The sequence below is a fragment of the Lutjanus erythropterus genome, chromosome 16, assembly GCF_056507025.1.
Source record: "Lutjanus erythropterus isolate fLutEry1 chromosome 16, fLutEry1.hap2, whole genome shotgun sequence".
Taxonomy (NCBI): domain Eukaryota; kingdom Metazoa; phylum Chordata; class Actinopteri; order Lutjaniformes; family Lutjanidae; genus Lutjanus; species Lutjanus erythropterus.
The window spans coordinates 13,273,915-13,301,886 of record NC_139332.1 but is presented as its reverse complement, the minus strand read 5'-3'; the positions used below and the strand labels follow the sequence as shown (position 1 = coordinate 13,301,886).

The window sequence follows — 27,972 nt, the reverse complement described above, 5'->3', positions numbered from 1 at the left end:
CTTTCATACACATACACACACTCACAGAGCCTTGAGCTACAGATGATGCAGAGGAGAAACAGCAACCCACTGATATGTCGGGTTTAGCAACAAGTTCCCACCGTTTCTGCATAATTGGTGTCAGACTCCGATTCCCATACTGTCTGATGTGTGAGCAGCAGCCAGAGGCTACTCAACAATGCAGTGTGAGTGTGTGTGTGTGTGGATATACTGTACATAACCTACTTGACAAGTCCTGTCGCAATGCCTGTGAAAGAAGTGCACATAAAACAAACAGATGCGGACAGGCACACCGGTACATATTCACGCCAATGTACACTGATAGGTATATTTAAAGGGTATGCATTATACAGCTGTATATAAGCATCTGCGTCTGGGAAACAGATGCAGCAACAGAGCCACACATACATTAAGTACACACATTAACCTCCTTATCACTGCAAAGCAGCACATGACATGTTTCCAACATTCATCATCTAAGGACTGGCATAAATACTAATCCTATTCTTTGTACTCATTCTTCCGCTTACACTTCTTTTGCTAATATCCACTGAAGCAAAGATAATACACTGTTATATAGGCTACGGTGTTATATAGGCTACACTAATCATTCAAAGCTCAATGAAAATAATAATGTAAGCAAAGTAATATAAAAACAGCAACACATTCCTAATAAATATGAGCTGTTAGAGGGGATAGAAAGAGAGCAAGTTAAACCTGTTTTCTTCTCTTCAGTACTCTCGGCTTCACAGACAACCAATTAAAATTACAAATTACAGGACCTAGATCTGTGTTTTCTCTTGTGACACAGAGAATCATACCCTGAAGTTTACAGTCTATTAAAGAGTTAGAAAAGACGCCCAGTTCTTTTGTTTGGAGTGGTGGAAGCTTGGAGAGATAGGTGTCAAACCACTCAGTGGTTTGAATCCAAAAAATGTGGGTGTGAAAGTGACCCTTCTTGAGCAATTACTGCTAAGGAGCACTTGAGCAGGGCAATTGACCCTAAAATGCACCAGCAGAAGACAGCAGTTCTCTTCAGCAGCTCCCGCGTACCAGCTGCCAAACCTTTTGGAGATGCCACTTTGACTGAATTTATCTATTTTGATAATCTGTTGAATTAAATCAACAGAAAAAGATCAAATACAGGTGAAACTGTTAAGTGTCATTTCTGCAGACATGGTGTTAACTACAATGTAGATACACATTTAGAAAACAAAAACATGATTAATGATTCATCTACACTTGGTCAGACCTTACTATGTACTTGTGTGTAGATGAGATGGTGGATAGAAAAGATTAAGTAGTGAAAAACAGAGTAATAAGAAAATATCAAATATCGCAACAATAAAGTAACACTTAGGAAAATTTTTTAAAAAAGGTAACAAAAAAAGAATCATACAAAAGGTGTTTGATATTCTGCTGTACTTATTCCCAAATGTCTCATACAAAGATGATGAATTAATATGTGGATAAATTATTGCATAAGTCTAAAACTGGTCCCGGTATACTATAGCATCATATTATATTTAGGTAATATATTATAGTAATAAAATGATTATATAATTAAATTTTGGTGTTATAGCGTTGTTACAGTGGTGACCTACTTATCTCCCACTACCGTCCCAGCTAGCCCCTCTACTTCTAGTGACCAAAGGTTATGCTCAAAGCCCTCCATCACCGTCATGTAAGTGCCTCAGGTAGTCGCATGCTTGTTATGCAAATACTATTACAAAACCCTTAGGTATTATGAACCTCTTACCAACGCTCCATCTCCCCATACCCTGGACAGGACATGCTGAGGTGTTTTCAGTTTGCCAGCATGAGTAAGACAAAAAGAGTTTTCTCATGTGTGTGCCTTCCTACAATGTGCAGAGGTCCAGCACATGTGTGTGTATCGAGACAGCACTGAGGATGTGAGTGAGCATTAAAGATGGTTCTGGGGATTTGCATGAGCAATGTCGGAATGAAGCACCCGTCACGTGTCGGATCAGCGCTCGTGTGTGCTGGGGGGGGTCTCACGTTCTAACACAACCTTCAGGACTGTCAGACGCCGACTGGCATCATGTTCCGTTTTCAGATTTATGTGTTTGAAGGAAGATGGAAAGGTGGGTAGAAAGGAAGAGGTGCGTCAAATGAAAACAGAAGGTGAGGGAGGGAACAAAAACAAGACCGACGTTAATCATCACCAGGTTGTGGGAAGAACAGGATGATGGCGGGAGGATAAGAGGTTGATGGAGAGCAGAGGAAGCTCTGAAGGATGGAGGGATTTGTGCTCAGTGGTTGGATGGATAGGATGGATGTGGGCTGCATGTTAGGATAATTGGTTCCTTTTATACAAGATCTAAATAGCCTATCTCTCCTTGTCACTTTCTGGGAGTGAAGGCTGGGGGGCTGGATAAGGAGATAGTGAAAAAGAGAAGACGGTGAGAGGATAACAGTGATGCAGGAAGGTAGCTAGATAAGATGTTGATACTGGTACATCAAAATCTCTGAACACATGTAGAGCATGTACTGACTACACTTTTCTTTTAATGAACCAATCTTCTTGGTTGTCTTTCAGTATTTCTCCTTTGTTTTTACACCAAGATTAGCACACATATGCAGGTTTTTTTTTAAAATGTGGCAGACCCTTTTCTCTTTGCCAATAGATGAGTTATCTCTTATTTTCCTTTCTTTCTTTCTGCGGACTGGAAAGCCAAGATTCAACTCATGTCTGTGTGGCAGAGCAGAGAGAAAGGCATTTTTTAAAAGTGTGTGTTCTGTGTGTTCATCTCTCAGTCCTTTTGTATCTTCTAACTGAATGTCTGTGGTTTGAAGTTTAGTTTCTCTCCTGTGTGACTGTTTGTACTCTCAGGTATTTTATTTTTGTTCCATGTTCACTTTCATCTGCAGGAGAGTCATGTTAAGTTACTGCCAATGAAAACACAACATTTTCTGATTTTGCTGCTTCATAATGAAAGCTTTATGAATATGAAGAACATATAGGAAATAAAATGTTTATCCACGGCTCATCTGCTCAACTGAAGACAAGCGGCCATCAGTTCGAAAACTCTGCCGTCAATCCACGTCAAGCAAAACAGCACATGTGCATGAAAAAGGAATAAAAGAGAAGGAGTGTCCACACAGGTGTCATGTTCACATCACTGCTGATCAGACCAGGAGCTGGGACTGACTGCTGACTGTCCCACTGAGGACAAAAGCCAGATGTTAGTGGGGGTTTGTGAGTTATTAGTCCAGTGAAAAAGAGTCTTTAGTCATCTTTTGCAATGTTTCTTTGCTCTGTTACACAGATCCTGCCACCACAGCTACCTATAAAACGTGTGTGTGAAAGAGAACAGCATGTGTTAGCAGGTTCACACTTGCGAACAAAAATCTTCTCACAGCTAGTCATATTCACTGCAGATAAACCAGGAAGAGGAGTGTTAGCTACCAGTAGGGGAAAGTCCATTTAAACACATCCTCAGGTAACATAAGGGACGAGTAAAACGACAGACAGACAGAGACAGAATTACTGCAGGTCTCACAGAGGGAGAGGAAATTTGGAAATTTGTAATTTGGAATCATAGGAAGCCATGTTTCGAAGTTTACAGCTAAGGGCTCTCCTTTACACTTGTCCCCTTCTTAACGAGATAAAATAGCTCAATCAAGTGTCAGAGGAATCGCTGCAAGGAGATGAGATGGCAGAAGAGAGAGATGGAAAAGATTTTGCAGGTCTCTTTTTTTATTCTGCCTTAATTATTTTGTATTCATATGAGAGGAATAGAGAGAGAAACAGAGAGAGCTCAGACTTTCTCACATGAATACAAAATAGTCTAGCTGCAATCACGCGTCCTGTGGGGAGTCTTCAGAGTACGTGTATGTGTGCATGAAGATGATAAATAAGTAAGTATGTGGGGGTTTATATGGGTGTGTGTGTGGGTGCGTGAGGGAATGAGGAAGAAGAGGGATGGAGAGAAAACATACACTTGCAACTGCGTGCTTCCACACAGCTAATTGAGATTGTGTGCAGAAAAGCAATGTCACACTGAGAGCTACCCTCATCAATATGTGTGGAGGTGGCCTCTGTGGGACTGTCCCTGTGGGATCATCCTTCAATGGTGGGACACATCCATACCACAGGCTTTGAAAACACACCAACCACATCAGACAGTACAACCAACTCATGGGGGAGGGACTGTCTTGACACCTGAACCAAGCGGTGGTCACAGAAAGAGGTTTGTCCAGTTCATGTAGTGCAAGGCACATGATGAAATGACATGTAAGCAGTACTAGCACACAGATAAAAGAAGAGTCGCAAGTAGGAAAAGGTGTGAAATTGGAAAATGAATGAGATAAAGGTATAAGTTAAAGAACACCCACATACACAACCTTGTGCTTGCCTATCCTTAACATCACCAGTCTCAAATCTTTCTCCAACCTGAATCTAATTCTAATATAAAACTACCAAAACTGAGCTCCATATTCTTAGAATACCCCCTTTAGAAAGTACAAAGAAGCCTATACAATTTAACTTCTCTATACTGAATGGTCACAAACTTAAATTCTCTGTCTCTCTCACACACACACACACACACACACACACACACACACACACACACACACACACACACACACACACACACACACACACAGCAACAACCTGGAGATACATAATATGTGAAACTTATTTTTGTGCTGTGCAAACCCAGTGAAATATATGTGCATATTCATTTGGGACTGAGGGCACTATTTCTGTGACAGAGCATGACAAATGGGGGATGCACTGCATTGGAAAAGTGGTATATGTGGTTCCTTAAAGGAAAGAAACACTCTAAAACATAATTTATACACAGTATGTTGTTAAAAAAAAATTACTATAGTTCTGATTACATCATATTTGAGCTAAGTCTCTTTAAGCTGAATGGTGCAGACAGTCCTGATGATCTTATCTGAGATGAAAATTCTGGTGCTGCTCTGACAGTGGACAATGCAACAACATCTAAGAAACTAAGAAGCATATTCAGTTATAGAGAAACAGCTGTCAAAGGTTGAAGAGATCAACCTTACAGTCCAAAAATTACTGAATTAGCACAGAAAATTTGGTTTCACAGCAGACCTCCCCTCTTATAGATGTTGAGTAAAACTTATGAGTGTCTTCATCAACAAACAGCACTAAGGTTGTGTGATCACATCTATATTCATAACATCCAATCATAGTAACTTGCGATTGCCAGCAGACAATTGGATGTTCAGATCACCAGGTGACAATAGGAGTGGTAGTAAGCACCAAGCAACTAGCCTGAGAAATGTCAGCAGTGTCAAGAAACATGACAGCACAATATGCCCAGGTTGCAAAATGTAGGTAAATACGGGTATTCTGTGCTTTTATTGGGCATCAACCTCCCATTTATGTGCAAATTATGGACAAATAAGTGTACAGAAACGCTTCAGGTTGCAGTTATGCCTTTGAGACACAGCTGAGATGTGAGCCTGCAGGGAGCCAGTGCAGACAGCTGCACACGTTAAAATGAGAGCAATAAGTCAAAGTCTGTGTGTCTGTGCTTAGTGCAACAATCATAGCATTGTGGGTAATATCTGTAAAAGATGATTACTATAATCGTGAATGACTGAATAGTTAAATATTATTATTAACCTTATTTATTTATCTTGTTGGGCTTTTTTGTCTTTATTTGATAGGACAGCTGTAGACTGACAGGAAATGGGTGAGAGAGTAGGGGAAACGAAACGAACCCATGGCTGCTGCTGAAGACTCGGCCTCTATACCCTCGACGCACGCTCTGCCAACTGAGCAAGCAGGGGGCCCCAGTTTAAATATTACTGATTTATGTACTAATTTAACAGTACAGCAGACGTATGTGAAAGTGAAAGAGAAGAGAGAGAAGTTCAACTGTGGGCCTAATTCTAAATGACCAGTTATTCACTTACTGCGTTAGTCCTATTGATGCCTTGTGAACAACAGTCAAACAGCAATTTAGTATTGCAACCCACACAATGTACCGTGTTTCACAATGCTGGAGCTCTCCAATTAGAGTGCATGCTACTTACTAAATACTAAATACTATTTTTTAGATGAATACTTATGGCTTCATTGCTCAGTGGGTGTACCATGTGGCCTAGATCCCCCCTTTGATCTCTGTAGCAGTAACTACTGAATGTTCCATCGGTGAAATGGCTCATTGCCTCCCTTATCATCTTTATTCCTTTTACATTGTTATTAGCTCTTCATGTGCCTATTCCACTCTGGCTCACACCTATGTATACTCTCTCCATCAATATCTCTCAGCAAACTGGTCCACAGGCTTTTTAGATGTCTGCTGTCACTCGGCACAACGCCTGGTCTCTCTCACAAACTCAGTACGGTTTGATTAGTGTGCTACCTTCAGCTACATCATTTGATATACAAGGAATCCCTGGGCTAATGCATTGCAAATTCTCCTAAATAATGAATTGCGTGGGTAGGATCAAAGGCATGGATATGGAGCATACCTTGCAGAGGAATGTCGGGGACCCAGAGGTAGTGAAAGCACTAATGAACCTAAACTTGCAATCATGAGGGACCTAGGAATGTCAGATGTGCAAGCTATGGGACAGCGTGTACACACAAATAGATCCACGCAGAAGGCTGCACAGAACTGCACGAGAATATACGAGAATATGCAAAATTATATGGTGCAGTGCATGAGGAAAACTATACAGCGCAGTCTGGAAGTATTAGGACATGTTTTTCATTGTTCTGGATTTACTCCAGCATGTTGGATTTGAAATGAAACAACAACCAAACTGAAGCAAAAAAAAGTGCCTGGAACAAGAAAATACTGGCAGTGTTAAAAGCCTGACAAAGCAGTGCCAAGATAGATACCAAAATTCTGCTGATGTAAGTGGACATAAACCAAACAGTAAATATCATTACTTTTATTTAAGTTTATACTGAATTGTGAAAAGATTCCCCTGTCCTGTAAAATTGGTGAACTCTGTTTAAGGAATGTACAACCCCAATTCCAAAAACAATGGGATGCAGTGTAAATGTAAAAAGAAAAAAAAACTGCAATGACTTTGTTTTACTTTTTGATTTGTATTAAATTGAATACAGTTCAAAGTCAAGATATTTAATGTTTAAACTGATAAAGTTTATTGTTACAGACACTACCTTCAAAAGTCAGCATCTGTGATGGTATGGAGGTGTGGTAGTGCCCATGGCGCGGCTAACACATCTGTTACATCTGCAAGGACCCAATTAATGCAGGTTTTGGTGCAACATATGCTGCCATCCAGATGACGTCTTTTTCAGAGATGTCTCTGCTTATTTCAGCAAGACGATGCCAAGACACATTCTGCATGTGTTATAATCGTGTTTAGGTACTAGAATGGCCCGCCTGTAGTCCAGACCTGTCTCAAATGAGACAACAGAGATCAAGGACTACTGAACACTTGAAGTCGTATGTCAAGCAAGAATCAAAAAGAATTTCACTTTCAAAACTTCAACAGTTAGTGTCCTCAGTTCCCAAACACTTATTGAGTGTTGTTAAAAGAAAAGGTGATTTAACACAGTGGTAAATAAACCCCTGTCCCACCTTTTTCGGAACAGGGTGTGGCCATCAGATTCAGAAAGAGACCATTGTACGGTAATCAATTGAATATTGGTTGATAAGTTTTTGCAAATCATCAGCCTCTGTTTTTAGCAATTGGGGTTCTGAATAAAGACTACTACAATTCCTACTCTGTTCATCTAACATTAACACCCTAAAATTAAGAGTTCAGAATTACGAGTTCAGAAAGAGTCAGAATCTTAACTTAACAGTCAACAACACAACAAAGGAGCAGATGCACGGTATAGTATATACATAAATGTTTCACTATGATGAGCATGTGATCTTCCAGGAAAAGTTAATCCAATTTATAAGAAGAGAGAGATTATAGCCCTCCTACTTAAACCATCTATTGTGTTCTCTGCCTCTTCCACATGTTCCTTCATCTACACATGTGCTTATGGATTTAACAGTATTCTCCTTGAAGAAGCGCTGTTCCTTCAAGTATCTAGGCTTACAAGATTATTACATTAGTTTACATTGCTGCTTCATGACAGTGCATAAACACAGTTGATATTGTGAATACATCCAACGCACTATGCTTGTTCCATGCCTGTGGCTTAATGGCCATCCATTTTACTGCTGCCAAAACATGGAACTTATCATAAGAGTGCTGATATGCACTATGACCGACATGCCTGCGGCCCTAAGTAGCTTAATGGATAGAGAATAACACTTACACCACCAGGGTTAAGGATTCAATATCCACAAGGACACCATCTTGTTAAAAATGTATAATATGCACTTCTGATGCTTCAATTTGATTTAAAGAATTCATTAGTCTTGCATTATAATATAAGACATTATCTTATGTACAGAAGAAAAACATGATGATTAAAACACATTTTTTGAAGGGCAAGGTTAAGTGTTAGGGCCAGAGTTTGGATAGCTGGGGTGGATCTCAGTGAGAAAAGGTGAGGTAAGTTGTTTCATCCACAATTCAATAATATAATACCTAAATATCTATAATATCTTGTAATTTCTAATTAAATAATTGGCTGTTTGCCTCAGTTGTATTTCAAGCAAAATGTAGTAACACTGACAAAAGAAGGGGACTGTAATGGCCATACATCTCCTTTGAGACATATGGCCATTACAGCCACAGAGTACATCTACAAACAAATTATAACAGTACATACATTCATAAATGCAAATGTTTATCTATCTATGCATAAAAATGTATGCACACATGAATGCGTACAGCGATCTCTGTAGGTGGTGGAATCTGAAGCATACAGCTAATTATTCACAGTGCTCCATTACTTGTACCAGGGAGAAAATGCCATAATATTCTAGCTGGAGTCTATTCAGGAGGCTAGAATATCACAGTATGGGTGCTTAGCTGACTGTGCCACCTGGTAATGATCCCAGGAGCCCCTCTTTGGGTTGTATTGTTCACAGCAAGACCCCCTAGGAATCAATACCCTGGGGAAGCCCAAGAACTAAAAATGCATCAATCAAACAGACAGTCATCAGAGTTTCAGCTTGATCAGGCATGACCAGTGACTGACTGATCGGTTGTACTGTCGGTTATATCAAATTCTGTGCCGGTCATATTTATACACATGCAACACGCAATGGTTCTTGTCATGCGCACAGTGTCACAGACAGTATCGTGATGTTCATGTCATGGATATATTCTACACCGCTGGTCACAGCCACACATAACACACATGCTAGTGTGTCCAAGAACAAGATGAAGAGAAGATTCGGGGAAATAAGAGAGGGAAAAATGGACGAGAGGACAATAGTTGAGAGGGCAGGAAAATGTGAGAAGATCAGAGGAGAAAAGAGAGGCGAGGAAAGGTTGGAAAAAAGGAAAAGGTAGTGTGGCAAAGAGAGGAGAGGAAAAAAAGGACAAGGCCTGGCAGTAGCCTGGAGCACTTTGGGGAAAATGTTTAAGTTGTTTAATAGTCAATGTTTTATTATGAACATTTAAATTTTTCATGAAAAAAAAGTTACAAAAATGTTTGTGTATGTAGTCAATTATGATTCTTAGAAGAAGAGAAAATCGAACAAAATAATAATCAGCAGGCCAGACTTTTAAAAGATCAGAATTAGCCGAGAAAATTGCAATTGGCACATTTCTGCCATACCAAAAACACACACACATCTGGGGATCTCTCAGGATGGCCTTCAGGATGGATGAAGATGGATGGTCACATCATGGCGAAAATATCTGCAATGACTGGAAATTAATGTAGTGCTGCAGAATAACTTTGAGCGGTCTAAACTGTCTAGAATGGTATCAACGAAAACCTCTATCTTTGCAGGATTTTGCTTCCTTACATTTCATCCAATTCATGAAAGTAAAGCATAGAACATGCATACATATAGAAGCCAAAATTAATTTGAAACACTTGACTTTCTTTGGTGTAGCTTAAAGCCCGGAGGCTCTGAGGTGGTATTTCCCCTCACCCAGTACTAACTCAACTATTGGCCAATAGCAGCTCACTGAAGATTGATTACACAGCAGCCTGTGAAAGTGATGAATACCACTGCAAAAAGGGTGGCTAAATTGGAAGTATATTGAAAGGTGGTAGATTGAAAGAAAGCCTGGAAAAGAACAATGTAATCAGAAAACTAGAAAGCACGAAAAAAAGGAAACAGAGTGTTGTTCAGACCTGATCGTGCTCCCTGGGGCGGCCTCTATGGTCCACATACAGTGCAGGTTGTGCTCATATGGAGCTGGGTAGCCCGGAGACAGGATACGTCCGGAAGGCTCGTCCTTGATTGTGCCCCCACACTCCGCTGGAAAGAGGAAGGAAAACAGAACGACGGACAGATAAAGAAGGTTAACAATGAGCAGAAGTAAACGGAAATATAAGTACAAGCTCCTCAATGTTCTCAAAGTCAAATTAATAAAATAAAACAGCAAGGTTAACATACTTAACATACCAGGAACTGCATCATTCCATTTCCCGTAAAGTGCTTCACATCAGTTTCCTCTCATCATTATTAATTATTGACATAGCAGTTGTATGCTCTAATGTGATGTGCTTCATCATCTTGTTTGCAATTTGAATGATAGGAGGGAGAGCAGCCAACTCAATATACTCTATGTGGATCTCTTTGGCTCAGCCAAGGCAATCTGCCATCCCAACCAATGACCTCATCATGTTGCCTTTGAAAGTTGATGGACTTTGTTGACTGAACAACACAACATTCAATATATTAACCTAGAATTAGACTAGAAGTTCAGGGAAACTTTTAAAGCTGCTTTTTGACTGAGATGGCAAAATATTAAGTTTATTTTTAGGTATCTAGTACAGTAGAATGGCTCATGATAGCACCTACTGGGCAACATGGTTGCTAATGCTTCTTGCCAAGTGAGTGAAAGACTCATGATTCACTTGTTATCAGACGAATGTCATTGAGAATGTTTACTGGTGTGTTTGCAGTCGTGGTAATAGTAGTAGTAGACAATATGATGCTTCTAGTATCATATCACAGTTCAACAAGCCCCCCCTCGAGGTACACAACATAAGCTCAGTCTCTCAAAAAATTGACAACGACACAAACACGCATCAATGAGACTACAAAGCAAAATCAGAGGCCAAAACATTTTGTCAAGAACAGTGGGAAGAATGCAGTTTCTTTTCAGCCTTGAGTAATGAATTGCCGTCAGAAACGCGCTGTGACTGAAAAGCAATTTTCAGCCCCCCTTCAATTACCACCTCCTACCCTTATCCAAAAAGTGAACGAAAAAAAAAAAAAAAAAAAAAGGAAAATGTTCTCCAACAACATCAGACTTGAAGTGTTTTTGTTCAAATTTTGAGGTCATCTTGGCTGACAAGAGGAGGGTAAAAGTGTTCTTGTTTCTTTTCCTTCCCCTGAGAGGAAAATAGATCCTTCAAAGAGGAGGAAAGTGGAGGAATCATACTGATGATGATGGTGATGACTGTGAAATCCATCTGTGGCAAACAGACCCTGTACTGAAATACGGCCATGATGGCAAGTACACACAAACAGAGTCAGACTAGCAGGAAGGAAGTAACTGACAGCTAAGGAGCCAATGAAGAAAATTATTTTGTGTGACTGTTTTTAAATAGCAGAACAGACTTCTCAGGTGACCTCGTCACATGACCACACCTGTTCTCATAGTTTCTCTATGCTTTGATGAAGAATCAGCTGCGTTGAAACGCATTGGTGAATCAATAATTAATAAAGGATGTTTAATTTATCAGAGTACTTTGGATCTTTGCAGACTGCCATCTATTACTTTGTACTTTCTTTTTCAGCAAGCAGGACAGTCATTGTTTGTTTTATTTTCATCTATGGAACTAATTAAGATTGTTCTAATACCGATACCAGTAATGCTGGACTGCACCAATCCAATAATCCGAAAACAAGACCCTGCTATTTCCCAGCAGCATCATGTACGCCATATTTTTTTAACCCGAGCCAGGCTATCCATCAATGATAGCAATCATACCACATCCATACAGCCTAAGTAGTATATGGCTTTTTTAATGAATTGCATTGATTCAAGTATCTGGTTTCAGGAAGGAAAAATGGTATTGGTATTGGAACCAAATTTACTCAATACAGTACACACTCTTAGCAGGAAAACACATATGATTTCTCCATAGACATCAGACATTAATATTTTGTCACCATCCATTTGACAAACATGGCTTTCCTTAAGTTTGTTTCTCTCCCTGTCTCCATTCCTCACACTCAGCACCTCTCTCATGCATTATACATTTAAATGGCAATAATCGCCAAAGCTGGGCTCCGATCATTTCTGCTGTCAAAGCATAAACACACAAAATTATTCACATACACACATCCACACGTATACACTGGAAATAAAGTGTATGATTAGTTTCAATATACAAAGAAATACACAAATGCACACATCCATACACACACACTGTAAATAAAATGCATGTTTATGTTTGACAGACTCAAAAGATTTGTTATTGTTGCTTTTACTGTCATGGAATGACAGGGAATATGTAAAAAAAAAGTGAAAGTATAAGTATATTAATCTTTACACTTTTGCTGAGGTTAAAGTCTCTGTTACGCCTTTCCCCTCTGTTGTGCTTTTCTTGTTCAACAAAAGTTGCTGTTTCATGGAGTGAAAAGAGAAGGCAGTGATCTATCAAAGTAAGACAAAGCCATCTCTTTTCTCTAGCCTTATGACCTCAGAAACTACTGCTCAGTACTGCCGTGGCTGTGTAACTCCCACAGCTTGAAGGTGTAGAGTTTCAATCTATGTCTCCACATACATCTTTCTAAAATCAACTCAGGTTCTACCTTTCTTTTCGTCTCACCTTCCTCTTAACTTTTTCTCGTGACAAAAATGTTTGTGGGCAAACATATTGTATATGGAGATGAAAAAAATCAGGATACACCCTACAAATTAAACAGACACTTAGCCATACATTTGTTTGTGAGGGGTGGGGGCTGAGCTCTACTATCACACAAGATATCTCTACAACACATCTTTGACACAATGTAAAAACTGATATTCAGTCATATTCTGTTAATAATTTATACTAAGATTTTAAAGAAAAAAATCTTACATATTGCACCTTTAAGGAACACACAAAAGCTATATTCAAAAGTTAGACATTAAATATGTAGGAATGTGTAGTTAGCTATAAAAAAATCTAATTACATTCATTGTATGTGTACTGTACTATTACAAACTTTAAAATACAACCCTGTTAAGAACTCAGTGTGCAACCCAGACATGCTTCAAACCTGCAACTCTCTTCTTCAGTGACTTTCAGGATATGAACTCTCCCTACTGTTTTCAACTCAATTTCATCCTTCTTCCTCCCCTGCTCGCTATACCCATTTCATCTGTGTGCAGTGTGTCCTCGCTGCTAGAAAATAATCCCACCATTACAAACGAAAGCAGTCCCTCATCTGCTCCCAAATTCACTCTGGCTGTTAGGCTATCATCTGCAGTGAAAAGGGGCATGGGGAGGACAAACGTGTTCAGAGATATACAGTATGCTGAATGTTGTTTGTACCCAGACATGAAATTACCTGTCAGTTTGGGTTGAAACGGGAGCCAAGCAATATTATTCTAATCACCTTAGCTGATGTCAAAGAACACCATCCTGCCTGTTCTCCTTACTGAGCGACTGGCTGGTTTCTGAAAGACTCTGTCAAAATGTCGCCCAGGAGAAGATCCAAAAAATTGCTTTGGGGGTTGTTATCGTGACACCATATAGGTGGTATGTGTGTGCATCTATGTCAGTTTAATAATTTAAAATAATAAAACATACACTGACAGGTGAACTGTAAGTGAACTCTACAAATCATCAAATTATACAATAATTTCCCAACAATTATTTTCAAAGTCATCCCACCTCAGACAGCTAGGGGTTAAAAACTAGCCTATGTGCTTGTTGTGCTGGTGATATGGGGAGAGACCTATTTTAGTTTAAAAAATAATGTAAAAAGCGGGGACTCTGCAACCATGATGCAATATGAATATGTGGAACTAAATAGAGCACGCAGTCATTTTCGATGAGATAATGCACTGAATAAGGTGCTGGGAAAGCAACCAAATGGATGCCCTGAAATAGCAGCGCTGAAACAAACCACAGAGCTTTTTCTAAACCTGCGCTGGCATATGCACATTGTTATTAGGATGAGGAACTAGGTCAGACATTGTAGTTCAGCTGGGAAAAAAAAATGGTTAGGATTAGCAGTTTGCCAAACAGTAAAGCAGTCACTGATAAATACCGTAATATAATGTAACACGACACAATGCTGTACCCAACCTGACATTTAGTTTAACTTAACACAATATAACCTATAGTGATGTAATGGGAGGCAATAAGACACTGTGATGTAAGGCAGGATAGCACATAGTAACATCACACTACATAAGGTAACATCCCTAAGGGCAGTCGACATAACCAGTGGTGAAAAGTAGTCTTTTTTAATTCTACCTCACTACATTTCTGTGACAGCTTTAGCTTTAGGCACAGATATCCATACAAAACAAATAAGCTTAAAACATTTGATGAACTGTTTTCAATGTATATACTAAAGCATGTTATTTTGCTACAACTTGACCTGCTGCAACACTAAATTGTTGCTTATAACTATATGTCATGGGTCTTCAACAGGGGGACAGGGACCCCTAAGGGGTCCTAAGAGTTACTGCAGGGAGTATTCCAAATTATTGTTTGATACTTTTTTTAAAAGTTTCTTTGTTTTTGTTTTTTTGTTTTTTTTGTTTTCAAAAAAACTGAAAAAAGAAAAAAGGCTATCCATAAATCCTCATGCAATCATGTGAGCTAGTTAATCTACTAAATCATGTGCGGTACCTATCCATAACAGCAAACTACAGTAGTTAGCTACATATAATTAAAACATACTAACAAATTAGCTGCATTATTATCAAAATTGTACAGACACTCTTGTGAGCAACGATGGATTGTTTTGTGACTTCACGAGGTGGAGACACTGACATATCCTCCACCTCAAAAACCACAAGTGAAAGTGAAGAAGGTAAAGCTAACACAGCCAACTTTAGCCACAGTGCTGACTGCTGCTACGGGTAAATGTAAATGAGCAAAGGCCTGAAAATATTCAATGCAATATATGTAGTAGGGAGTCCCTGCTCCATCTCCCTATAAGTTGAGGGGTCCATGGCCTGAAAAACGTCGAAGATCCCTGCTGTATGTTATCGCATCTTAGTAACAATCCGATAATGTAATAATATGTGTAATAATATAACACCCAAAGGGGTCAGTCTGCTTAATGACTGTTTTTTTTAACACTTTAATTACATTTTGTTGACAGTTCTGCTGTACTTTAGCTTGATTGGGCACACGTGTATGTTTACATGGTGGTAAAAATATTTTTACTTTAACATAAAATTACAAGATGTTTTTAACTAGTATAAAATAGTCTCAGTCTCATAATTTTATTTTATGTTATATTTTGTGTTTATGGAAGAGGAAACTCACTTTTATCCAGAGGGGCTTCAAAAACAGCTCCTAGTGGCCACTTTAAGTAAATGATCAGAGTGCCTCCTCCATCACACACAACATATCGTCAAAACTTAGGTAAAAAAAAAAAAAAAAAAGAACTTCATATATGCAATGTAATGCAAGACACAACACCCAATCAGCAGAACACAAGATTATTTTGGCACATAGTGTAATACTTTCCCCAAAATCTCCAGCCCCTTCATCTGACTCACCGACACAGAGTGGGAGGGGGCTGTCCCATGCCCTCCTCTCTCCTCTCAGGCAGGTGAGCACCTCGGGGCCTTTCAAGGTGTAGCCTGGGTCACAGCTATACGACACTGTGCTCCCTGCAAAATGACCCTTGTCCTCCCGCTTGTAGCCAAACTGAGGAACACCTGGATCCTCGCATTTCACCAACTCGAAACCTTGAAAAAAAAAAGATCGAGTGTAAGTACACAGATTAGGAGGGTATTTAAGAAAAAAAGCATGCCTTTTTTGTGGCAGAAGCAACATGGAGGGCTTGAAAATTACATACCCACAAACAAACTCCTGTGCACTAAAATGTAAATGTTAAATGTAAAAAAATGTAGGTGTGTTTTTGCGTGAAAGTGTTACTCACTAATGAAGTGCAGTTCAAAGCCTTTACTGGTGTTATCCGCATTGCTGATGAACTCCAGCCACATGGAACTGGAGGTGGAGTTCAGGGTTGTGTCTAGCAGCTCGCTGCCTGTAAACACCCCCAGCAGACGAGCCTTATTACTGCTGCCATCAAAGACCTGAAAGGGACAGAGGGAGAGTGGGAGGAAGCATCTGAATTAAGATGATCAGGTCTGCGCATGCAGATGTGCTAACAAGGCGCGCACACACAAGGAGGGTACGACTCCCCACAACCCCCTCACTTTGAGCATGTCGTCCTCCTCCAGCCTGAAGTCCCGTGCTCGTAGCTGGATGCCTTTGCCAGGCTGTGTCTGGATGGAGTAGATGCACTCGTGGTTGTTGCCGTAGTAACCGGGGTAGTTGGGTGAGAGCAGCACCCCTTGCATGCCAGTCACGGATGAGCCGCATTCAGCTAGAAAAAAGAGGGGGAGCAGAGAGACAGAGAGAAAGAGAGAAGGAAAGAGGAAGGTGGTGGTGTTGGAGAGAGCAGAGGACATGTCAATCGCTATATGCTTGAAACTCAGAGTGTATTTATTCATGCTGTCATGCATTGGGAGATGGGAGAGGTGATGGGGGGAGAGGAATGTGGTCAGTGACTATACCTGAATGTTGAGTTGCACATCATCATAATCACAATGCAATCTGAATATCATTAACAGTAATTTCAGTTCCATTTGAAAATTGTTTTTTTTTTTTTTCAGAATCACATCAGGGAAAGAGTGGGAAAAAAAAGGAAGGGGCAAAGTTTTCTATAGAAAAGGAACTGCCAGAATTTAAATGACCACAAATGTACCCAGAATTTTAACTTCATGAATGCGGCGAGGTAAGATGAGGTGAGGTGACGGGACTGTCTGAGAGGTATATGGAGAAGTATCAAGTCTTTTAAAGTGAAGCCGAAAATGGTTGCCAGAAGAAGTGGATAATAATAAAATGTGTCATCACTGCCAGCCTTTAAAGATTTAGATTCATCTAGAGCAGGGGTATCAAACATACAGGACCCAGGCCAGATATATCTGCCAACCTTGAGATCTCAAAAATAGGGAGGTTACTGAAACCAAAGTGGGGAGGGCTGGGTGTCCCTCCCTCAGAAAAATTTGAGTTTCATAGACTTTGTTTCCTGCATTCTGGTGACTTCTAAAGAATGAACATAACAAAATAATGAATACACATATTTTTTAGGCAAACCAATACCTGCAGGTGACCTGTAATTGACACTTATTATCTGGAAAAAAACACAATGGGACCACAGCATTTAACGTGGTCTAATTTCAAATTTGATTACAGAGAAAATGAATATTTACTATTTTTTCCTCAGGGAATGTTAGTTAGGCTGCTGCCCATTTCTTTTCAAACATTAGAAACAGGAATTTTTTTCCAGGACATCTGCAGTTTGCTATTAGGAGGAAGAGGCATGAGGAAGGATGTATTAAGGAGAACTAGAGTGGGCAGAAAATGACATTTGGTGTAGCTGTATTGCTGTCTGGGTAGAAACAATAGACTTTTAGAGTCATAGGGTTTGTACACGCTTTACAGTGCCAGAAACTTGTCATAAATCCTGTGAAATACAGGAAAATTGTGATACCAGAAGGAAACCAGGAGGGCACAACGCACAACCGGAGTCTCCTGGAAAAATTCAAGACGGTCCGCAAGTATGGGGCCAGCTCATTGGATGACTTTGCATAATGTGAAAAAATTACAGGTTAGTCATTAATTCCAGGTCAGAATACCGTTGCCTGAAACAAACAAACAAACAAACAAACAAAACAAAACCAAAAAAAAAAAAAAAAGCAGAAGTATCAAGTCTTTTAAAGTGAGGCTGAAAATGGTTGCCAGAAGAAGCACATAATAATATAAGGTGTCATCACTGGCAAGATTTGGATTCATTTAGAGCAGGGGTATCAAAGATGCAGTGAATACTCGTCATCAAATTTAAAGACACTGAAAATTGTGCAAAATATTCTCAATCAGCACTTTCAGTACAAAAGAATATGTATCAGCCCTCCATCTTAAAACAATATTGGTGGAACTCTGTTTCTGCACTGCCAAGACCTTTGATGTGTAAATGGTTTATAAGGCAGGGGATAACTTGACTTGTTTGTCACTTGTTGGTGTTGTGTGGTGATGCCAGTATTACCACACCGGACCCAAAATGTCTACAAATGAAAATAATTTAAATCTTCACCTTGTTTGTACCGTAGAGAAGTAAAATAGGCCTAGAATACTGCAGTTTTTCAGTTGTGAAATACATAAATGTTTTGTGCATCTGTAGAACCAGTGTGATCTGTATATTGTAATGAACATGTAATTATGACATCTCAGATTGTTCATTATCTATTTTGTAAATAGTTTAATTAATTAATTGTAAATGTTTTCATAATGTGTTTGCACTTCTTTACACTAAAAAGTGTAAAACCTTGGAGGTGTTTTTATTCAGAGTTTATTATGTAGTGCTTTTAAAGATCAAACATTAATTGGGCTGTATGTGGCCCATTAACTAAAATGAGTGTGACACCCCTGATCTAGAGGCAAAAAAGCATTTTTATTCCTACAGATAAATAAGCATTGTGAGCATGAGAAAAAAAAAAGCACTCAAGTAAATGTTAATACAGTTTTGTAAGGAAATTGCTTGGCCTACTTCACACATGCCCAAACACTCCAAACATTCAGAAACAAATCAGATATTACTGGTTTGGGCAAAGAAAAAAAGTGCCTTCACCAAACTGTAATAAAATATTGACTCTTAAAAATGACTTGCTAAATATATAAACAGAAAAAATGTGCAAGTGGTAAAATACTTGAGCGGTTCACAGATGTTTCCCACCCACAGTTCTTGTTTAACAGTGCTTTAGATATCCTGAAAAGGGCCATGCTAAGGACAAACAAGCATTGTAGGTCAAGCCACTTCCATTGTCCTTGTTTCATCTGTCATTTGGACCATTAGGACACAATTTGTGTTCATATTAACACACTAATGCAGCTCTTAAGGTCTGGTGCATCATAGATTCAACATACTGACCCAAATCTTTGCAGTTTGAGTTGTCATGTTTCCTAGGCATTAGCAGCAAGCAACATCAATAATTAACATTTTTCAGCTTTTTAATGTCATCCTCATTAGAGCTGCTGCTCTATATAATTTGGACAAAGTCAAAAAAGGCTGTTTCTGGGAAGCTGTCCAATGGAGAGACAAAGCGTGGGTGGATGAAGAGACGATAATGAGGAGAATTGAAAGGGAAATGCCTCATCTTCCAGTGTGACTGACAGTTTTGTACATTTCTTAATGGGTGGGTGTGTGTGAAGGGGCTGATGTGGCAACATGGTATTGTGAGGGGGGTGTGTGGAGGGGGAGTGACAGAAGCCAAAATTAAAGTATGTGACCACCTACCAACACACCTTGGCAGAGGGGAGCTCCACACCCGCCTCCTGCCCCCTAAGCAAATCACCCTCGCCGGACCCTCCAGCCGGTAACCCGGGAAACAGGAGAAGATGAGGGCGTCGCCCACGCCGTACTGCAAGCCTTTTCTGGTACTGTAGGGCGGGATTCCAGGATCCTCACATGGCTCCAAATCATACTCTGGTAAAACAGAAAGAATAAAAAGAATAGGAAATTATTATGTTATTCTATTAAGCACTGTCTTTTGCCTTTACTCCTCATACACTTTATATTTTACACACACACACACACACACACACACACAGTTTTTATTTATCTTAACTTATCGTATTGTATGGTATGTAATCATATCATATATACTCATATATCTCATACTGTATCATATCTTATTGTATTGTACTGTATCTTATCTTATCAGTATCATACCATATTTCATCTTCATTGTGTTCAGAGAAGCATAAGTACATAAATTATTCTTGTTTTCTTTTTGTCAAAGACAATGTCAGAGTTAACAACTTATGATGTGCACATGTGAAAAAGTGTAAATTGAACTTATTAAGACTTATGCCATGCTTGGAAAGGTTGACAATTTATCCCCACTGAAAAACAGGAAGGTAAATCATGCTTAAATAAATCGAATGTCCTCCAAGTCTCAGATCACATCTAAACAACATAACATTAAATGTCATTCATTAAAATTAATAAAGCATCATGTGCTTTGAGGGGCCATTCCAAGTAATGCATCCCAACATTCAGGCTTCCAGCCATTCTGCCGTAGCTTATCATCTTCCCTGTGAAGCTAAATATGTTTTGACATAGGTCGTATTTGGTATTTCAAACTGTCAGTGATCTTCTATTATTTTTTAATATTCTTTTCGCTATGTCTTAGCGTTCAATTCAAGGGATACTATGAGACAAAAATGAGATGAACTGATGCTCTCAGTAGGTAGGGGCCACTCGTGCTCTATCCTCACTGATTCATTTAAAATGAATACTTTCTTTTGATGTTAACCATTTTAATATTCACTTGTGAGTGGCTGTATTTGCATATTTCTAGGACACATATTAAAATTATTTTTTGTATCTCGTCTACACTGGCCTCCTAACCCAGCATCACTGTTTGTGTCAATAACCTTCTGAAACAGACCCTTGTTATTAAAAGGTCACAGCAAGTCTCTGATCCATTCTCTGAAGCCCGAGACGTCCACTCTCTACATGAACCTGAAGTGCTTAATGCTGTAACCTTTCTTTTCCTTTTCCCAACCTGTCGCTCTCAGTCTCTTCTAAATGATTAGTCTGGCTCAGTGCTGTGTGCAGCACTTTACACTATTCCTCTTTAGTGTCACTCAGTAACCTTTCCTACCTGAGAAAGTGATGTTGAATCCCTCGTAGGAAACAGAGAAGTCAGAGAGGAAGCGGATCTGAGCCGTGTAGTTTCCAAACAGGCCTGCACTGAGAGGTGGTGGCAATGTGGAGCCTGTCAGTCTCCACAGGGGCTGAGAGAAGCTGCCATTCTCTGTCACCAACAAGTGGTCGTGAGGGCTCTCAAGATGGAAGGTATGGAAGGTGAACTGGACACCTGAATTAGAGAAAAAGAAAGATCCAGGTTGTAGAAAGTCCTCTTTACAAAGGGATGTTATTTTGTACGAATTTTGTACAAAAAGGTTATATTTTTTGCAAGGTGAACAAAATGCTGTACAGTGCTCAACCTGACTGACAACTGAAAGGGCATAAAAAGACAAAGACAACTCTGGGTGGTGAGAAACAGCTGAGAGTTAAAGAAATGACCGGTCAGTGGAAAAAGAAACTGGAAGCTTAACAAAACAAAATCTGTTTAGATTGAAATAGGAACACATTCCTGTTTCTGTGTCAAGTGCACAATACTGCCCTTTACAAGATGGAATTAAGAAGTGTAGTGATTTAGCAATGCTATTCTGAAAACATCAAAATAGAAATAGGAAGTTTATCTAGGGCAGGGGTCAAGAACCTTTTCTATCAAAAGAGCCATTTTTGGCCAGTATTGGAAAAATAATCGGTTTCAAGCAGCAGTGATCAAATTATCTATTTTCCTCTGATACTTTTCTTTCCTTCTGACAAGAGAACCATTATTCATCTCCATATGATTTTTTCGTCAAAACCACAGATAGAGAACTGGCTCTGGAGCCACAAGTTGCTGACCACTGATCTAGGGTCAACACTACTGTAGTTGGATCAATGAATATCAGCTGAACATATGGACTGACCATAGTTTGAGCATTTTTGTACTTGAGAACAAATTCACAATCTGACAGTATTTGAGGGAAAGAAAGAGCCAGTATTCTCCCTGCCCTCTGTCATGTATCACTGTGGAAACATCAACTAAATGGGCTTTTTAATCCTTTAATTATTCTACTTTTGAGGTACATTTGGTGTCCGAAATCTACTGATTTTATATGTTAAAACAACTATTATTGAGGGAAAGAAGAAAAACATCAATATACAGGTGAGTCCAAACTTTTGAACTATGTGTACATGTTCAAAATATTAATTTCTGCAAGCTGAAACTTGGAATTAAGTAAAGAAGAAAACTAATTACAGGCTAAATCCTTGATTCAGCGGGGACAGGCTGCAGTCTTTGAGTTTATGTGAAACACAATATTCTCAGTTTCATAATGCATACAGCATCAATTCCCAGTCTTCCTCCCCTACCACTTATCAAAGACATTACACCCACGCAGAGAGAGCATCCGCAAATAAGGCTGTGTCAATTTGATGTGAGCGCTCTACCAAAGGTGACATGAGTGGAGAGTCGTCCCATGGTGCCATAGCCCTAGGCCAGCCTCTCAGCACTGCAGTCTTACACAGACAGCTTGTTCGGCAAAATAAAAAGGCCACTCAGTGGGGGGAAATGACATTGTAAGGGAAATGGAATTTGACTGCTGCATGTGTTGACACTGAATTTCTCTGCTAACCTTTGCCATGGGAGGTCTCGATTATCCATGTGCAGTTCAGGTTGTGCGGGTAAAAGTCTGGGAAGCCAGGTGACAGGATGGTGCCAAAGTTGCCCTGGATGTAACCTCCACACAAAGCTGGCGTCGCAGGGCGAACGGAAGCGACGGGAGGCGGATGAAGGACAGAAGTGAGAGGAAAGATAAAATCAGAGAGGGCAAAACAAAGTAGATGAAGACAGACATAAAATTTTCCAAAAATGGAAAAACTTCCTTCTGTCTATGCATTTACAATGCGGTAAAATGCATTTTACAAGAGGTGCCCTTCAAGAAAGCATAAAAAGGAGAGAGTGCTATCATCAATATCATTACAGAGTGGGCAGAAATCAATACTGTCCTTAAACATAAAAGCATTTACAGATGAGCAAAAAGGGAAACATCAAAGGGTAAGCTCCACTGTACATATAAAACATTTATGATGAAACGAGGCAGAAAGTTTTAAAGTCTAAAATAAGAGTCGTTGAAAGAAATGTTATCATCTTCTATGGATTTTATAATAACTCAGGAATATATAGCTATCTAAACGTGATGCAATATGAAGCAAAGTGCTCAAAATGATTTCTCATGTTTCATCCACAGCAACATGCAACAATGAATTGAGCTTTAATCCCATTTATGAATAGGAGGAAATCTGGCAGGAGACTATTCATTTCTAGGTCAATATTATGGAACGTACCATCGCAGCTAGGCAGGGGGCGGCTCCACTGAAAATTGGGTTCACATTCTAATGGCTCTGTGTCACTAAGTGTGTACCCTGCCTCACAGCTAAATGTCACCAAAGCGCCCACATAGAAGTCGTTGCCATGCCGCTGTCCATTGACAGGTATGCCAGGGTCCACACAGTGATCCGACTGTAACTGCAAGGCTGGAGAGGAAAGGGACAAAAAAAGAGACACAATCAGGACACAGAAGCATGTATACTTAAAACCCATCTGCTTGCAGTGTAATTAGGATTATATCTCGCTTTCAATAGGTCAAGAAGGAGGTCAGGGAGTGTTAACAGGCAGTCTGTTTTCCCAAAGCATTCCTGATAAATAATTTACTTGAACATATTTTTTCAACAAAAATAAACCAATGAGAAGTTTCACTACTCTTTCCTGCTCCACCTTGCATAGTTTCTGCCTAAGTAGAGCTCGTAGTGAATTATTGAAGCTTTGCAGAGATTTACCACAGAGAAAGTGCAAAAGGTTACCAGTGTGAGCCACACAGGTAGAAGCGAGGATAGGACCATCTTAAGGGTTGGATTTACAGTGAAGGCTTGTGTGCGAGAGAACTATACGTGCACGAGTGTGTGCACGCATGTGACACTGTATAAGGCAGTTTGAGTGTGGGAACGTGTCAAGATGGGGATATCTGACAGAATAATTGCACCCCATTTACCTCTAATTATAGGTCTTCCAATAAGAATGACTTTATGGTGAAAAAGCCTGCAGAGATTGTATTTACAACTAAGACTGAATAGACTTAAGTAGTCTGGTGAACGAGGCTTATGGCTGTTGATTTGGTGATTTCAGTGATTCCTGTTAACTGTCTATCTGTTATGAGAACAGAATCGCTGGTGAATAAATCCAAAATGTGAGTTTTAAGGGCAACTTTATAAAACATCATGCTGACAGAGAAAGTGAACAGATCAGAGACATACAGTGGGAGAGAAACAAAGAGGGGTGGGGCGGTGCAAGCCCCTCTTTGTGCAATAAGACGGTGCAGGTGTGTGTGTGTGAGTGAGGGGTGGAGTCGGGTGGGGAATGGAGGGGGGTGGGAGGTGCGAACTGAAAGGAAAAGCAAGGTGAGCAGATTAAAGTTGTTTAAGAGAAAATACTAAAATAAATTGAGAGTACAGAGTTAGTATTAAAATGAAATAAATGTCACAATTATACTCATTGCGTGATAAACAATGACACTCCTCAAAGGTGCACAAATTACTAAAAAAAAAAAAAAGACAATGATTATCTAGATTCTCAGTCAAGATTTATTTACAACTCTAGACTATAATGCAAGATGAAAAGAAATAGATTAGATAGAATAGACCATAGATATATAGATGCACATATCTCAGTAAATATTAACTAATAAATAATTAATGTTTTCACCATTTTATATTCTTATATTTACAATATATTCTTCTAAAACTATTACTGGCTAGTCTTAAATATACAGTATATCATGTTATAATGTATAGAATGCAGTCGAATGATGTCACTTCTAACCATCCTCCTTTCAAATACCAGTCACATTCTGAAACCTACAGCATAACTTATTATAGCCATAAACATAATTGATCTATTTCCTAATAAATTAATCAATCCAAAACATGTTACAGGCTAAAATAACCTGCTCTCTAAATATCACCTATTGAAAACCCGTATCAGTCAACCACTACTTTACAGTATATCTACCCTGTATCTGTATGTGTAGGTTTGACTCTGTGTGTTCACAAGCTCTAAAGCCTTACTTTCATAACGTATGCGGAAGCCAATATCTGAGTGGCTCTTGTCGGTTGAGAAGAGGAGATACAGGAAGTTGGAGGTGCTAATGAGGAACTGAGGAACCTGGGTGCCCTGGTAACTTCCAATTAGAGGTGAAGAGGGAAAACGTCCATCGCGCACTTCAAGGACATCATAGTTGACCTCTGTGCGGAACCTGAGAACAGAGAAATGAGTTGGACAAGGCATGTTATGCTTCACATAAAAAGAAGGAAAAATGTGATCTGCTGTAATTACATATGATAATTAGGTCTGAGGTTCACAGGTAATTCTCAGGTCAGGTTTACAGTATGATGAGTGCAAAGCTAGAATACCAACCAGACAAAGTGAATAACTGCCCTGAGGCTCCAGAGGCCCAAACAGTCACATACTCCTTGAATGCTGTTATTTGCAGATTTGTTTGGGAATGTGCGAGTCTGGCATTACCAGACTAAATCACGAATGCATATTAGTATAGCATAGGGGTGGGAATCTTTGGGCACCTGCCGATTCGATTACGATTACGATTCAGGGGCTACGATTCGATTATAAATCGATTATTGATGCATCTTTATGTATATTGATGCACTTTTTCACAAACACATTTCTTTTTGTCTCACTGAATAAGCATTCGTCACTTGCAATTTTTAAAAACAGCGCATTTGTAATAAGAATTCATTTCGATTATATTTTATTAAACTATTGGAAATATGTGCAAACTGGAAAGTACCAACAGTAGCCACTAGTAGCCGCAGCAACAGCAGCCTGCCGTCTCCCCGACTCCTCCGTCGGGTGGAATCGAGTTACGGCTTCTCATGTTTGTTGTGTTGCCAAAGTATTTTATTTTAGCTCGACACAGCTTACATATAACGTGGCTCTTGTCCAGTTCGCTTCCGCCGTCGACGTTGTAGAAGCCGAAGTGTTTCCACACGGCTGCTTTTAAATTAGAAGGAGCTGTTCGGACCTCATGCCGAGGTGGCTGCCGGTCGGCCATGTTTGTTTTCCGCTGTGCGCGTGTCGCTCCAGGTGCGCGTCCCAAAGTGTCCCGGCGATGACGCGTACCGCGCTTCTTAGTTCCACATTATTTAGAAGCTTCTGTATCACTTTAATTAACAGATTTAAATAATCGAAATTTGGACGTTTGTGAATCGATTCAGATTCGTCCACGTCCGAATCGCGATGCATCTAAGAATCGGAAATTTCCCCCACCCCTAGTATAGCAGTATTGGAATCTCACTTCATTTTCTAATTCCGCAGCTCGTTATCCACAGCTGCAGGCCAAAATGCCTCTGTCAGGTGGCTAGACCTACAACCAATCAGAGCAATGAAACGTATGTGATGTAGAGCTGATGAACACATGTAAGTTGGGGCAGTGCTTGGCCTATTTTTGAGCAAGAAAAAACAGCACACTAAAATGTCTCTGCAAACATCAGAGATGAGAAATAAGCAATGCAGAATCTTGATTTATATTTAATCAGCACTTTCAAGTTTCACAGCGCTATCCGAGATTAAGAGTCTAGTGCACTGCGTTCAAAACATGTGACGTGTGACTTTTTAAATCCGCAATGGTGGCGCTCGTCTGTCAGTCATCGTATCAATTCCCACCCCATATTGAATAAACGGTTGTAATTGCCTCAAAGAGATCCAGGCAGAGTGGAAATCTGTCTGAATCGGAGGGTGGGCAGACGCATCTGCTAGAGCAAATAAAACATGTCTGGTTCCCTTGCTGGGTATATACTCATTTCCATATAGGAGCCTATAGCGCATTTTTTGCCATGTGGCCCCCAAGCAAGTTAATATGTTTTTGGGCAAAAGGGAATTAATAAGGAAATCTAATAATCAACCAATCATAAGACCAACTGAAATGGAGTGCACAATTTCCACACATGTATGTCAAAATTATTTGTGACATTTGACCTGAAATATTTCAAGTTTGATTCCATGTAAAATGAATAAAACAGATTGATGCTTGACAATGAAATTCACTCAGGTGGAAAATAATTTTGACAGATTTAACAACATTATGAATATTTGTATGTCACCTCCGAATGTTTTTGCTTTAAATCAATAATGTGAAACCAGGAAGGCTACATTTTATCATTTCAAATTTGCAAATGTTGAGTTTTATACATGACATTTGGCTTTGGTGAGTGCATCTGTGAAGCATCTGTGTGTCTCTGTGTGTGTGTGTGTGTGTGTGTGTGTGTGTGTGTGTGTGTGTGTGTGTGTGTGTGTGTGTGCGCGCGCGTGTGTGCGTGTGTGCATGCTTGATGTGTGCTTCCATCTTTGTTGCCAGAGCCACTTCATCATCAAAGCCATGAATAAATTGCTTAGATTCAGAACCATGTCATCTAAATGAAGCGGTTTGTGATATTTTATTGATGTTACATAAAAATTAAAGAGCAACAAACATTTATGTTGTATCCATTTTGCATGGCGTGCTATTGTGGCAGGGACGAGGATGAGATGGGCTCGCAACGATGAGCCTTGGTGAAACGCTAATGTAGCGTTTGATCCTACGAATGTATGTCTCCCTCTCTCTCTGAAACAAATTACCTCCTCTCCCATCTCTCCAGTTCCCCTTGACAGAGCATCTCCACTTACACATGCATGTACATTTACAAACCTGCAGGTCGACTGCAGTTTCTTTGTGTGTACGTGTGTGTATGAACAGTAAGGATATCTGAGGATCTTCAGAGAGGGGGTATCAGATGAAAGGATCAAATGCACACTTATGAGCATTGCTAAATAAAACATAGTGTTAGTTTAGTTGGGGGTGTATGTTCACGTGCATAACATCTACTGCTTTACTGCCTGAAAATGAAGTCAGAGACAGATTAAAAGTGAGATTAAAAAAGACTGAAGAAAAAAAGGCACACAGAAAGATAAATGTGAGCACATGTTGGAATTGTGAGGAGGTTAAAGTAGGGCAAGGAGATACAG

At 39.7% G+C, this 27,972-nt stretch overlaps 1 protein-coding gene across 1 annotated transcript in view; it reads right to left on the bottom strand.

The window, feature by feature from the left end:
* Positions 1 to 27,972, bottom strand: part of csmd2 (CUB and Sushi multiple domains 2) — a 300,458-nt gene that overhangs the window by 93,461 nt on the left and 179,025 nt on the right. Inside the window, 9 exon segments of the mRNA XM_084738310.1 lie at positions 10,211 to 10,337; positions 15,766 to 15,957; positions 16,152 to 16,308; positions 16,432 to 16,601; positions 19,572 to 19,760; positions 20,944 to 21,159; positions 22,532 to 22,648; positions 23,244 to 23,432; positions 25,020 to 25,207. Of these exon segments, the coding sequence (XP_084594436.1) occupies positions 10,211 to 10,337; positions 15,766 to 15,957; positions 16,152 to 16,308; positions 16,432 to 16,601; positions 19,572 to 19,760; positions 20,944 to 21,159; positions 22,532 to 22,648; positions 23,244 to 23,432; positions 25,020 to 25,207 (1,545 nt within the window).